The 15,376-nt window shown below is 45.1% G+C and overlaps 1 protein-coding gene across 1 annotated transcript in view; it reads right to left on the bottom strand.

The window, feature by feature from the left end:
* LOC124039397 (netrin receptor UNC5B-b-like) overlaps positions 1-4,928 on the bottom strand; it is a 258,195-nt gene extending 253,267 nt beyond the window's left edge. The window contains exon 1 of the mRNA XM_046355361.1: positions 4,064-4,928. Coding sequence (XP_046211317.1) covers positions 4,064-4,154 — 91 coding nt within the window. The 5' untranslated portion in view covers positions 4,155-4,928. The remainder of the gene's footprint in view (positions 1-4,063) is intronic.
* Between the last annotated feature and the right edge of the window lie 10,448 nt (positions 4,929-15,376).

Genomic DNA, 15,376 nt, shown 5'->3' on the forward strand with positions numbered 1-15,376 from the left:
GGACAAAGAGAGCGAGAGAGAGAGAGAGGAGGGACAAAGAGAGCGAGAGAGCGAGAGAGCGAGAGAGAGAGAGATGAGGGACAAAGAGAGAGAGGAGGGACAAAGAGAGCGAGAGAGAGCGAGAGGAGGGACAAAGAGAGCGAGAGAGATAGGACTATGTGATTACACAATAACTTATTGGTATATAGATAGGACTATGTGATTACATAATAACTTATTGGTATATAGATAGGACTATGTGATTAAATAATAACTTAGTCCTATTATTATACCAATATGTGATTAAAATGATAACCTAGTTTCATTGAGCAACAACTGGGGCTACAGGTGGTTCCGTAAAAACCCATATCCCTCCGACTCTGACAGGAACAGTTTATCATTACTCGGTTGGTTTATCACTACTCGGTTGGTTTATCAGGTTGGTTTATCAGGTTGGTTTATCACTACTCGGTTGGTTTATCATTACTCGGTTGGTTTATCATTACTCGGTTGGTTTATCAGGTTGGTTTATCAGGTTGGTTTATCACTACTCGGTTGGTTTATCATTACTCGGTTGGTTTATCAGGTTGGTTTATCAGGTTGGTTTATCACTACTCGGTTGGTTTATCAGGTTGGTTTATCAGGTTGGTTTATCACTACTCGGTTGGTTTATCCGGTTGGTTTATCACTACTCGGTTGGTTTATCAGGTTGGTTTATCAGGTTGGTTTATCAGGTTGGTTTATCGTTTATCAGGTTGGTTTATCATTACTCGGTTGGTTTATCAGGTTGGTTTATCATTACTCGGTTGGTTTATCAGGTTGGTTTATCACTACTCGGTTGGTTTATCATTACTCAGTTGGTTTATCAGGTTGGTTTATAATTACTCGGTTGGTTTATCACTACTCGGTTGGTTTATCATTACTCGGTTGGTTTATCACTACTCGGTTGGTTTATCACTACTCGGTTGGTTTATCAGGTTGGTTTATAATTACTCGGTTGGTTTATCAGGTTGGTTTATCATTACTCGGTTGGTTTATCAGGTTGGTTTATCAGGTTGGTTTATCACTACTCGGTTGGTTTATCACTACTCGGTTGGTTTATCACTACTCGGTTGGTTTATCATTACTCGGTTGGTTTATCACTACTCGGTTGGTTTATCATTACTCGGTTGGTTTATCAGGTTGGTTTATCACTACTCGGTTGGTTTATCACTACTCGGTTGGTTTATCACTACTCGGTTGGTTTATCACTACTCGGTTGGTTTATCAGGTTGGTTTATCATTACTCGGTTGGTTTATCAGGTTGGTTTATCACTACTCGGTTGGTTTATCACTACTCGGTTGGTTTATCATTACTCGGTTGGTTTATCAGGTTGGTTTATCACTACTCGGTTGGTTTATCATTACTCGGTTGGTTTATCACTACTCGGTTGGTTTATCAGGTTGGTTTATCACTACTCGGTTGGTTTATCACTACTCGGTTGGTTTATCATTACTCGGTTGGTTTATCAGGTTGGTTTATCACTACTCTGTTGGTTTATCATTACTCGGTTGGTTTATCAGGTTGGTTTATCACTACTCGGTTGGTTTATCAGGTTGGTTTATCATTACTCGGTTGGTTTATCACTACTCGGTTGGTTTATCATTACTCGGTTGGTTTATCAGGTTGGTTTATCAGGTTGGTTTATCAGGTAGGTTTATCAGGTTGGTTTATCATTACTTGGTTGGTTTATCAGGTTGGTTTATCACTACTCGGTTGGTTTATCACTACTCGGTTGGTTTATCATTACTCGGTTGGTTTATCAGGTTGGTTTATCACTACTCGGTTGGTTTATCAGGTTGGTTTATCATTACTCGGTTGGTTTATCACTACTCGGTTGGTTTATCACTACTCGGTTGGTTTATCACTACTCGGTTGGTTTATCATTACTCGGTTGGTTTATCATTACTCGGTTGGTTTATCAGGTTGGTTTATCACTACTCGGTTGGTTTATCATTACTTGGTTGGTTTATCATTACTCGGTTGGTTTATCATTACTCGGTTGTATCACTGAGCTTTAACAAACTACACAGAACATCTCTGAATTATGCCTGAGTTATAGTATTGAAAAGTCAAAATACACCACATCCCTAAAAAGCCTTGATGCTGTTGCGCTCCTAAATGCTCTATTCCCACAACAAGGAGAGTAGCGGCCAAAGAGATGTTCTACTTTTCAATTCACATCCTGACATCGCGACATCTTGGTCCACAGCTCAAACTGACCGTAAATATCACAGTAGCCACTAGCCAGTAAACACAAACTATTTAACAGTTCAAGCTACTCACCCCCCCTTCTAAAACATATTACACTCTTGAAATAATGCAACAATTCACAAGTGTGTTCAAACAATTAAAGTGCATGTTTTCCATCTTCCGTACCCCTTAAATCTGCTACCTCCTGCTTGCTTCCTGATCAACTGACGTTAGCATATGAATGAACGTTTACCCGTATATAAAAGTACAGTAACGCTACCATGCAGTGTAATACATATTATAATATTAGGTTAAACAGCTAGGTTATGATAGCTAGCTAGCTAAACAAAATATTTCCTGCATTTTCCTCACATAAACGGTTTCTGGCTGTTAGCTGAATGTTGACGTTTAGCTGAACCATAGCTAGGCCCACACCAGCGTATTAAAGTTGCCTTAGAACAAACCAGGCTTTACGACTGAAAATCATTGATCATTCTCAGTGCTGTCAAGAGATTTTAAAGCTACAGTTGACAATTTCAGATTGTAGCAGGCTGTTACTACTGTCACTTGGGCTCCTTCTCCGGACTCTAGGGTCACCAGGCTGCTCGCTATGGCGCACACCGGTCACCATCGTGACGCGCACCTGTGAGTCGTCAGACTCACCTGGACTCCATCACCTCCTTGATTACCTTCCCAACATACGTCACTCCCTTTGGTTCCCCAGGCGTCATTGTTTCTTGTCTGTTAATATTCCTTGTCTGTGTTTTGTTCTGTTTATTAGATTAAAACACTCACTCACTCCCTGAAGTTGCCTTCCCAACTCTCGGCGCAATCGTTACAACTATAATTTCAGGTAAAACCTCAAACAAGTCTCAAAAAATAATAATAATTGGTCTACTGTTATCATTTTTGGCTCATCGAGATAATTTTGTTTACACTGCCCTACTTAAAAGTGGCAAGTGTGTAGTGTGCTAATTCCGGAGGTAACGGATGAGACGTGACAAGTTTTCACTGCAGTAATATGAACGGCCGAGGTTATTGTTAAGGGGGAAAAGCCAAGACACAAGAGATGGACACTGATGCAGGTAAATACAGGCTGAAGCCAATTCACAAGATACAAGTGTTTCGTCTTCATTTCGCCTCATACTCGGCTTCAATCAACACTCCTCCTCGCCTCTCCTCCCCTAACTTCTTATCTCCTCCCCTCCATGCACATTTTAGAAGGGCTATTTATATTCCCCAGCACAAGGTGCACCTGTGTAATGATCATGCTGTTTAATCAGCTTCTTGATGTGACACACCTGTCAGATGGATGGATTATCTTGGCAAAGGAGAAATGCTCACTAACTAGGGATGGAAGCAAATCTGGGCATAACATTTGAGAGAATATATTTATTTCAGCTCATGAAACGTGGGACCAACACTTTACATGTTGCGTTTCTATTTGTTTGTAGTTAAAAATGTTCGATTCCTATGGGCTTGGACTCCCGCGGAGCCAAGCTCATCTCCAAAACAAACAATAAACCATGTAGCTAAGGGTAATCTACATATCAAACAATACAGTAAACCTTAACGAGTCATATCATTTCAGATTGCACACAAACGAGAGAGAGAGAGAATGTATGCGTGTGTTGACAGCTCTCACTATCAGGACAGGGCTCGGGCAACAAGGCAATCTTCTACAGCAGGTGTACCTCGATTCAAAACAATCTATGCTCCGTATTTCGTATCGGACCAAAGGATTCAAATGCATTGCTTTTGAGTGTCAGTCATAAGTCTTCCCAACACAGTCAAGTTAAAGCTCCACATAGCCCGCGTTATAAATGGTATACGTTATAAAGCGTTTCTTACCAGCATCAGAGACGAGATATCCACTGGTGAGAACAATGAGAACCAGTAGAGGACAGAGGCCTTGGTCACGCTGCATCCAAAAAGTGAGCATCTTTACCGGGTTACGCCACCGCGATTTGTCCCAGGTGCTCTCGGTGCCCTGGATGTCGCCAATCCCTTCTCTTCAATGTCGGCTATATGTCCCTTCAAATATAATTTCTCAATGACAAATCAGTCTCCAAAATATAAACGTGTCCAAATGTTTTTTTTTTTTTTGGGGGGGGGGGTAGGCTACATGTAGTTTAGGTTACTGGAATAAATTAACCAACATGGGATAAATAAATAAAATCCTGTAAAAATATATATATATATAAAATAAAATAAACTGTTATTTATTGCTATGAGTTCCTCTAATAATGTCCGTATAGAAAAGACGCATATCACCGATAACGCAGGACAAACTAAATGAATAGGTTTATGGAACAATATCCCAGATAGTATCGCTTCCACTCGGGTTCAGGGGTAAATGCGAACCATAAAATAAGTGCTGGCAGGACAAGTCAGATAAGAAAGTTCCGTAGACCTATATCAGCCAGAGCTAAAATATATTTTAACATTTAAGGCAGAGCAATAATAAAGAAATGTATGAAAACAAAGAGGGAAACTGGTGCTACTGCGCGTTGCTCTACTTCAGCACTAGACAACTTAAAAAGTATTGACTCTGCTCTGGTTCGTCTCTGGTCCGCTGCTACTACCGCTTCCACCGCCACCGGTTATTATGGCCGAGTCTTTTCACACTCCTGGCGCTGTCCGTCCTTTCTGCTCCGTGGGTGTGCAAAGGTGGAGTCTAAACATGAACACGGATCAGAAAAAGCCGGCGTCCAGTCTTCCACGCCCCACCTAGCCAATCATTGAGCATCACCCTCCGAGAGTTGTGGATAATGAAGAAGTGAGAGGGATGACTAAAGAGAGTTGGAGCGAGAGAAAGAGAAGGAGAGATCGAAAACACGGAAGCGAAATCTATGGATGGATCCGATTCATATGGATTCAGGAAGTCATTAAGTCAATTAGCCTAGTTGTTGACTAACTGCTTTTGTTTAACCTGTCATGGTGTCAGGTAAGGAGCTTAGAGGATATTGTAGTCTGTAAATTCTTTTTCATTCATCTAACATTTGTTTCAAAAACAGACTCTTCCAAAATCTCTTTTTTTTTAAACATTATTTTTCAACCAGGTGCATCTCTCATACAGCACAAAGGTGGTATGTATTTTGCAATTACCCCCATTTGTCCATGACATAAATCGAATCTTTATGTTGGCCTAAACCATATTTAGAAGCACACTCATTCACTGGAGAGCAAGGAGTCTGGGTAGCCAGGCAACAAACTGAGTGTACCATGGAGAAATGTCCTGCCTACAGTAAACTCCCCCATTCGTTCAATAAACATTCCCCCGTTGCCGCCACAAGAGAGCACCATTTTCATAAATGTTTCCTGTCTGATGTAGAGAGCCAATAAACAGAGGATGGGGTTGGGTCTCCCCCGAGGCTCATTAATTTAAATGACGTCTATGATGTGTGCTGTCAGTCCTGACGAGCTCCCTGGAGGGGACTGAGGAGAGGTGGACACAAGGCTAAATAAGGTTTGTGATGATGGGACTGGGGTGAGGTGGACACAAGGCTAAATAAGGTTTGTGATGATGGGACTGGGGTGAGGTGGACATAAGGCCAAATAAGGTTTGTTATGATGGGACTGGGGTGAGGTGGACACAAGGCTAAATAAGGTTTGTGATGATGGGACTGAGGAGAGGTGGACACAAGGCTAAATAAGGTTTGTGATGATGGGACTGAGGAGAGGTGGACACAAGGCTAAATAAGGTTTGTGATGATGGGACTGGGGTGAGGTGGACACAAGGCCAAATAAGGTTTGTGATGATGGGACTGGGGTGAGGTGGACATAAGGCCAAATAAGGTTTGTTATGATGGGACTGGGGTGAGGTGGACATAAGGCCAAATAAGGTTTGTGATGATGGGACTGGGGTGAGGTGGACACAAGGCTAAATAAGGTTTGTGATGATGGTATCCTTTTGTGACTGTGAGTCAGTCAGTGGTCCAGTGGGACTGGGGTTGCTGGTTTGTGATGATGGTATCCTTTTGTGACTGTGAGTCAGTCAGTGGTCCAGTGGTTGGTTGCTGTTAGAAGAGAACACACACACACACACACACACACACACACACACACACACACACACACACACACACACACACACACACACACACACACACACACACACACACACACACACACACACACACACACACACACACACACACACACACACACACACACACACACACACACAGAGCTGTGGCAGGTTCTCAAACTGGAAAAAGTCCCCTCCCCCACAAAAAAAAATCCCAAAGTCAACATTCATTAACATTAACACTTTATTTTCTGCAAAAAAAATAGGGCAAAGCAAGAACCACAGAACCACTGGGCAGCAGGTAGTCTAGTGGTTAGAGGGTTGGGCCAGTAACTGAGAGAGGGGGAAGGGAGGCATGTATTCTAGTGGTTAGAGCATTGGGCCAGTAACTGAAAGAGAAGGGAGGCAGGTAGTCTAGTGGTTAGAGCATTGGGCCAGTAACTGAGAGAGGGGGAAGGGAGGCAGGTATTCTAGTGGTTAGAGCATTGGGCCAGTAACTGAAAGAGAAGGGAGGCAGGTAGTCTAGTGGTTAGAGCATTGGGCCAGTAACTGAAAGAGGGGGAAGGGAGGCAGGTAGTCTAGTGGTTAGAGGGTTGGGCCAGTAACTGAGAGAGGGGGAAGGGAGGCATGTATTCTAGTGGTTAGAGCATTGGGCCAGTAACTGAAAGAGGGGGCAGGGAGGCGGGTAGTCTAGTGGTTAGAGCATTGGGCCAGTAACTGAGAGAGAGGGAAGGGAGGCAGGTATTCTAGTGGTTAGAGCATTGGGCCAGTAACTGAAAGAGGGGGCAGGGAGGCGGGTAGTCTAGTGGTTAGAGCGTTGGGCCAGTAACTGAAAGAGAGGGAAGGTAGGCAGGTAGTCTAGTGGTTAGAGGGTTGGGCCAGTAACTGAAAGAGAGGGAAGGTAGGCAGGTAGTCTAGTGGTTAGAGCATTGGGCCAGTAACTGAAAGAGGGGGCAGGGAGGCGGGTAGTCTAGTGGTTAGAGCGTTGGGCCAGTAACTGAAAGAGAGGGAAGGTAGGCAGGTAGTCTAGTGGTTAGAGCATTGGGCCAGTAACTGAAAGAGGGGGAAGGGAGGAAGGTATTCTAGTGGTTAGAGGGTTGGGCCAGTAGATGAAAGATTGCTGGATCTAATCCCTGAGCTGACAAGGTAAAGATCTGTCGTTCCGCCCCTGAACAAGACAGTTAATCCACTGTTCCCGGAGCGCCGAAGATGTCGATTAAGGCCCCCCCCCCTGCACCTCTCTGATTCAGAGGGGTTAGGTTAAATTCATTCTACTGTCCCTGACCGTGACACAACACATTCTACCATGTCCCTGACAACACATTCTACCATGTCCCTGACAACACATTCTACCATGTCCCTGACAACACATTCTACCATGTCCCTGACAACACATTCTACCATGTCCCTGACAACACATTCTACCATGTCCCTGACAACACATTCTACCATGTCCCTGACAACACATTCTACCATGTCCCTGACAACACATTCTACCATGTCCCTGACAACACATTCTACCATGTCCCTGACAACACATTCTACCATGTCCTTGACAACACATTCTACCATGTCCCTGACACAACACATTCTACCATGTCCCTGACAACACATTCTACCATGTCCCTGACAACACATTCTACCATGTCCCTGACAACACATTCTACCATGTCCCTGACAACACATTCTACCATGTCCTTGACAACACATTCTACCATGTCCCTGACAACACATTCTACCATGTCCCTGACAACACATTCTACCATGTCCCTGACACAACACATTCTACCATGTCCCTGACACAACACATTCTACCATGTCCCTGACAACACATTCTACCATGTCCCTGACAACACATTCTACCATGTCCCTGACAACACATTCTACCATGTCCCTGACACAACACATTCTACCATGTTGCTAATTTATATATAAAATCAAATAAACATAATTATTACATTTACATAATTATAAGTATTCAGACCCTTTACTCAGTTCTTTGTTGATGGACCTTTGGCAGCTTGGTATGATGGTACAAGCTTGGCACACCTGTATTTGGGGAGTTTCTCCCATTCTTCTCTGGAGATCCTCTCAAGCTTTGTCAAGTTGGATGGGGAGTGTCTCCCAGTCCCCGCCGCTGAAAAATATTCCACAGCATGATGCTGCCACCACCATGCTTCACCGTAGGGATGGTGCCAGGTTTCCTCCAGACGTAACACTTGGCATTCAGGGCCTAAGAGTTCAATATTGGTTTCATCAGACTAGAAGATCTTATTTCTAGTGGTCTGAGAGTCTTTAGGTGGGCTATTATGTGCCTTTTAGTGGCTTCCGTCTGGCCACTCTACCAAAAAGGTCTGATTGGTGGAGTGTTGCAGTGATAGTTGTCCTTCTGGTAAGTTCTCCCATCTCCACAGGGTTCTTGGTCTCCTCGCTGACTAAGGCCCTTCTCCCTGATTGCTCAGTTTGGCCGGGCGTCTTGTTGATCATGGTGTACTCCTTAAATAATATATAATAATATATGCCATTTAGCAGACGCTTTTATCCAAAGCGACTTACAGTCATGTGTGCATACATTCTACGTATGGGTGCTCCCGGGGGATCTACGTATGGGTGCTCCCGGGGGAGTGGTCCTTCTGTAGCTCAGTTGGTAGAGCATGGCACTTGTAACGCCAGGCGTTACAAGTGCCATGCTCTACCAACTGAGCTACAGAAGGACCACTCTTGTTGATCGGATGGTTGAGCATGGTGTACTTCTTAAAGAGCATGGTGTACTTCTTAAAGAAGAGCGTCTTGTTGATCGGATGGTTGAGCATGGTGTACTTCTTAAAGAAGAGTGTCTGGTTGATCGTATGGTTGAGCATGGTGTATTTCTTAAAGAAGAGCTTCTTGTTGATCAAATCAAATCAAATTTTATTTGTCACATACACATGGTTAGCAGATGTTAATGCGAGTGTAGCAAAATGCTTGTGCTTCTAGTTCCGACAATGCAGTAATAACCAACAAGTAATCTAACTAACAATTCCAAAACTACTGTCTTATACACAGTGTAAGGGGATAAGGAATATGTACATACGGATATATGAATGAGTGATGGTACAGAGCAGCATACAGTAGATGGTATCGAGTACAGTATATACATACGAGATGAGTATGTAAACAAAGTGGCATAGTTAAAGTGGCTAGTGATACATGTATTACATGAAGATGCAGTAGATGATATAGAGTACAGTATATACGTATACATATGAGATTAATAATGTAGGGTATGTAAACATTATATTAGGTAGCATTGTTTAAAGTGGCTAGTGATATATTTTACATCATTTCCCATCAATTCCCATTATTAAAGTGGCTGGAGTTGAGTCAGTGTGTTGGCAGCAGCCACTCAATGTTAGTGGTGGCTGTTTAACAGTCTGATAGGCTTGAGATAGAAGCTGTTTTTCAGTCTCTCAGTCCCAGCTTTGATGCACCTGTACTGACCTCGCCTTCCGGATGATAGCGGGGTGAACAGGTAGTGGCTCGGGTGGTTGTTGTCCTTGATGATCTTTATGGCCTTCCTGTAACATTGGGTGGTGTAGGTGTCCTGGAGGGCAGGTAGTTTGCCCCCGGTGATGCGTTGTGCAGACCTCACTACCCTCTGGAGAGCCTTACAGTTGTGGGTGTAGCAGTTGCCGTACCAGGCGGTGATACAGCCCGCCAGGATGCTCTCGATTGTGCATCTGTAGAAGTTTGTGAGTGCTTTTGGTGACAAGCCAAATTACTTCAGCCTCCTGAGGTTGAAGAGGCACTGCTGCGCCTTCTTCACGATGCTGTCTGTGTGGGTGGACCAATTCAGTTTGTCTGTGATGTGTATGCCGAGGAACTTAAAACTTGCTACCCTCTCCACTACTGTTCCATCGATGTGGATAGGGGGGTGGTCCCTCTGCTGTTTCCTGAAGTCCACAATCATCTCCTTAGTTTTGTTGACGTTGAGTGTGAGGTTATTTTCCTGACACCACACTCCGAGGGCCCTCACATCCTCCCTGTAGGCCGTCTGGTCGTTGTTGGTAATCAAGCCTACCACTGTTGTGTCGTCCGCAAACTTGATGATTGAGTTGGAGGCGTGCGTGGCCACGCAGTCGTGGGTGAACAGAGAGTACAGGAGAGGGCTCAGTGCGCACCCTTGTGGGGCCCCAGTGTTGAGGATCAGCGGGGTGGAGATGTTGTTGCCTACCCTCACCACCTGGGGGCGGCCCGTCAGGAAGTCCAGTACCCAGTTGCACAGGGCGGGGTCGAGACCCAGGGTCTCGAGCTTGATGACGAGCTTGGAGGGTACTATGGTGTTAAATGCCGAACTGTAGTCGATGAACAGCATTCTCACATAGGTATTCCTCTTGTCCAGATGGGTTAGGGCAGTGTGCAGTGTAGTTGAGATTGAATCGTCTGTGGACCTATTTGGGCGGAAAGCAAATTGGAGTGGGTCTAGGGTGTCAGGTAGGGTGGAGGTGAAATGGTCCTTGACTAGTCTCTCAAAGCACTTCATGATGACGGAAGTGAGTGCTACGGGGCGGTAGTCATTTAGCTCACTTACATTAGCTTCCTTGGGAACAGGAACAATGGTGGCCCTCTTGAAGCAAGTGGGAACAGCAGACTGGGATAGGGATTGATTGAATATGTCCGTAAACACACCGGCCAGCTGGTCTGCGCATGCTCTGAGGGCGCGGCTGGGGATGCCGTCTGGGCCTGCAGCCTTGCGAGGGTTAACACGTTTAAATGTCTTACTCATCTCGGATGCAGTGAAGGAGAGGCCGCATGTTTTGGTTGCAGGAGTCTTGTTGATCGTATGGTTGAGCATGGTGTACTTCTTAAAGAAGAGCGTCTGGTAGATCGTATGGTTGAGCATGGTGTACTTCTTAAAGAAGAGTGTCTGGTAGATCGTATGGTTGAGCATGGTGTACTTCTTAAAGAAGAGCGTCTGGTAGATCTTATGGTTGAGCATGGTGTACTTCTTAAAGAAGAGTGTCTGGTAGATCGTATGGTTGAGCATGGTGTACTTCTTAAAGAAGAGCGTCTGGTAGATCTTATGGTTGAGCATGGTGTACTTCTTAAAGAAGAGAGTCTGGTAGATCGTATGGTTGAGCATGGTGTACTTCTTAAAGAAGAGAGTCTGGTAGATCGTATGGTTGAGCATGGTGTACTTCTTAAAGAAGAGCGTCTGGTAGATCGTATGGTTGAGCATGGCGTACTTCTTAAAGGTATGTTTATTCAAGTTACGTCGCTTATTTCTCCGTCAACAAGGGTAACGATTTTGAATGTACTGCCGTTTATTCCCAATGAGCTATTGGACTGGCTCTGAAACATGTTATGTGGTTTCAAACACCCCTCTCTGAAACAGGTTATATCGTCTGAAACACCCCTCTCTGAAACAGGTTATGTGGTTACAAACACCCCTCTCTGGAACAGGTTGTGTGGTTACAAACACCCCTCTCTGGAACAGGTTGTGTGGTTTCAAACACCTGGCTCTGAAACAGGTTGTGTGGTTTCAAACACCCCTCTCTGAAACAGGTTATGTGGTTTCAAACACCTGGCTCTGAAACAGGTTGTGTGGTTTCAAACACCCGGCTCTGAAACAGGTTGTGTGGTTTCAAACACCCAGCTCTGAAACAGGTTGTGTGGTTTCAAACACCCGGCTCTGAAACAGGTTATATTGTCTGAAACACCCCTCTCTGAAACAGGTTGTGTCGTTTCAAAACACCCAGCTCTGAAACAGGTCGTGCAATTTCGGCGACAGGTGTTTATGTTTTTGGACTCACCGGAGCAGACTTTGGACTTCGTTTGAAGTCATGTATGACAACAGACTGTATATGGCTTATGCTAGTACGGGTAGTCAACAGTGTTTTGTTGTTAGCCATAATGCTTGCCCGTAAAGGAAGAAGGCCGAGGGCAGGACGCAGATAGTCCTCCTAATGGTCCACTGATGTAGGGAGGGGTAGGCTGACAGTGGTAGAGCAGCCACAAGCACCTGTTGTTTGTGTTGAGGCCACGGAGTTGCAGCTTGTACCAGAGGAGAACATAGCATCTGATGTGCAGCAGAAATTAATATTGTTTTGGGAGGTAAGAACGGATCTGGGGAGCCATTTCCCCAGACTGGTGAGGAGATACTCCAGTATGCATGATGGGGTACAGGTGGAGTTAGTCTCCCGGGTAGAGGAGGAGATGTCCATTTATGAATGATGGGGTGCAAGTGGGGAGTTGTTGAGACATGTTTGTTGATATGGCACCTGTATATATAAAACACACCTGTCCACAACCTCAAACAGTCACACTCCAAACTCCACTATGGCCAAGACCAAAGAGCTGTCAAAGGACACCAGAAACAAAATTGTAGCACCAGGCTAGGAAGACTGAATCTGCAATAGGTAAGCAGCTTGGTTTGAAGAAATCAACTGTGGGAGCAATTATTAGGAAATGGAAGTCATACAAGACCACTGATAATCTCCCTCGATCTGGGGCTCCACACAAGATCTCACCCAGTGGGGTCAAAATGATTATAAGAACGGTGAGCAAAAATCCCAGAACAACACGGGGGGACCTAGTGAATGACCTGCAGAGAGCTGGGACAAGTAACAAAGCCTACCATCAGTAACACACTACGCCGCCAGGGACTCAAATCCAGCAGTGCCAGACGTGTCCCCCTGCTTAAGCCAGTACGCCATGTCCAGGCCCGTCTGAAGTTTGCTAGAGACCATTTGGATGATCCAGAAGAAGATTGGAAGAATGGTCAGATGGTCAGATGAAACCAAAATATAACTTTTTGGTAAAAACTCAACTCGTCGTGTTTGGAGGACAAAGAATGCTGAGTTGCATCCAAAGAACACCATACCTACTGTGAAGCAGGGGGTGGAAACATCATGCTTTGGGGCTGTTTTTCTGCAAAGGGACCAGGACGACTGATCCGTGTAAAGAAAAGAATGAATGGGGCCATGTATCGTGAGATTTTGAGTGAAAACCTCCTTCCATCAGCAATGTCATTGAAGATGAAACGTGGCTGGGTCTTTCAGCATGACAATGATCCCAAACACACCGCTTGGGCAACGGAGGAGTGGCTTCGTAAGAAGCATTTCAAGGTCCTGGAGTGGCCTAGCCAGTCTCCAGATCTCAACCCCATAGAAAATCTTTGGAGGGAGTTGAAAGTCCGTGTTGACTAGCAACAGACTCAAACCATCACTGCTCTAGAGGAGATCTGCATGGAGGAATGGGCCAAAATACCAGCAACAGTGTGTGAAAACCTTGTGTAGACAGAAAACATTTGACCTCTGTCATTGCCAGCAAAGGGTATATAACAAAGTATTGAGAAACTTTTGTTATTGACCAAATACTTATTTTCCACCATAATTTACAAATAAATAAATTAAAAATCCTACAATGTGATTTTCTGGATTTTTTTCTCTCTCATTTTGTCTGTCATAGTTGAAGTGTACCTATCATGAAAATTACAGGCCTCTCTCATATTTTTAAGTGGGAGAACTTGCACAATTGGTGGCTGACTAAATACTTTTTTGGCCCACTGTACATACTATATACCATACTCCTACATACTGATAGAGATAGAGAAACAATATTCATACTATACTCCTACATACTGATAGAAATAGAGAAATAATATTCATACTATACTCCTACATACTGATAGAGAGAAAAAATATTGGAGAATATTTACAAGGTATAATATTTATGTAAACAAGGACGGTGAAATTATGTCACACAAACAACTAACAACAGTGTATGTAAAATGTACGAAGGTGTACGGTGGAGTATGGAGGCTTTTATTTCCAGGTCATCAGACTGTTAAACAGTCACCACTAGCCCGACTCCGCCCAGCACCCTGCCCTGAACCTCAGACACTGTCACTAGCCTGACTCCGCCCAGCACCCTGCCCTGAACCTCAGACACTGTCACTAGCCTGACTCCGCCCAGCACCCTGCCCTGAACCTCAGACACTGTCACTAGCCTGACTCCTCCCAACACCCTGCCCTGAACCTCAGACACTGTCACTAGCCTGACTCCGCCTAGCACCCTGCCCTGAACCTCAGACACTGTCACTAGCCTGACTCCTCCCAACACCCTGCCCTGAACCTCAGACACTGTCACTAGCCTGACTCCTCCCAGCACCCTGCCCTGAACCTCAGACTCTGACACTAGCCCCCCCATCCCCTCCATCCCGTCTCCGTCTCCGCCCCTCAACTCTGACTCCCCCTTCTGTCTCTACTTCGTCGCGCCCCCCCTCCACCCCGTCTCCCCTCAATATTCCCTCCATCTCCCCTCTCCCGCCCCCCCTACCCCGTCTCCCCTCTATCTTCCCTCCACCCCCCTCCCCTCCACCCCGTCTCCCCCTCCCCTCCACCCCTTCTCCCCCTCTATCTTCCCTCCGTCCCCCCCCCCCCTCCACCCCGTCTCCCCTCTATCTTCCCTCCGTCTCCCCCTCCCCCCTCCACCCCATCTCCCCTCTATCTTCCCTCTGTCTCCCCCTCCCCTCCACCCCGTCTCCCCTCTATCTTCCCTCCGTCCCCCCCTCCCCTCCACCCCGTCTCCCCCTCTTCCCTCCCCCCCTCCCCCCCCCTCCACCACCCGTCTCCCCTCTATCTTCCCTCCGTCTCCCCCACACCAAGGAAACCTCCACTGCTACATCTGCAACAAGCTTAGCTCAGAAGACAACAGAAAGAGCAGACAAAGACTGAAACAGCCTGGAAACTCTTCCTTTCCCTTCTAAACCAACTGTAGTGTGTATGGATGAGCCACACAGTCTATTTAATGGCATTAAAGAGATGGATTCATGAAGAATAATATAATAATAATTCCTCTCTGTCTCTCTACTGCAAATCCCTTCATTTCAATAGAATTCTGCTATTTTATCAGTAAACATCAGAGGCATCCACAACATACCATATTATCATCGGAACGGTCTGCTTCAGATTGCTTCATAGTTCAAGTCAGCTTAAAGTAAATAACAATATATATATTTAATTTTAAATCAACACATGGAATCAGTTTGAAAGCCTTTCTACTTAATTGTCTGTATACTGTGAGTTGATAGCTCTTCATCCACATGAGTTGCATTGTAGAGTTCATGCAGCAATAGTCGTCTGTAGTAGTTT

The sequence above is a fragment of the Oncorhynchus gorbuscha genome, linkage group LG07, assembly GCF_021184085.1.
Source record: "Oncorhynchus gorbuscha isolate QuinsamMale2020 ecotype Even-year linkage group LG07, OgorEven_v1.0, whole genome shotgun sequence".
In the NCBI taxonomy this organism is placed as follows: domain Eukaryota; kingdom Metazoa; phylum Chordata; class Actinopteri; order Salmoniformes; family Salmonidae; genus Oncorhynchus; species Oncorhynchus gorbuscha.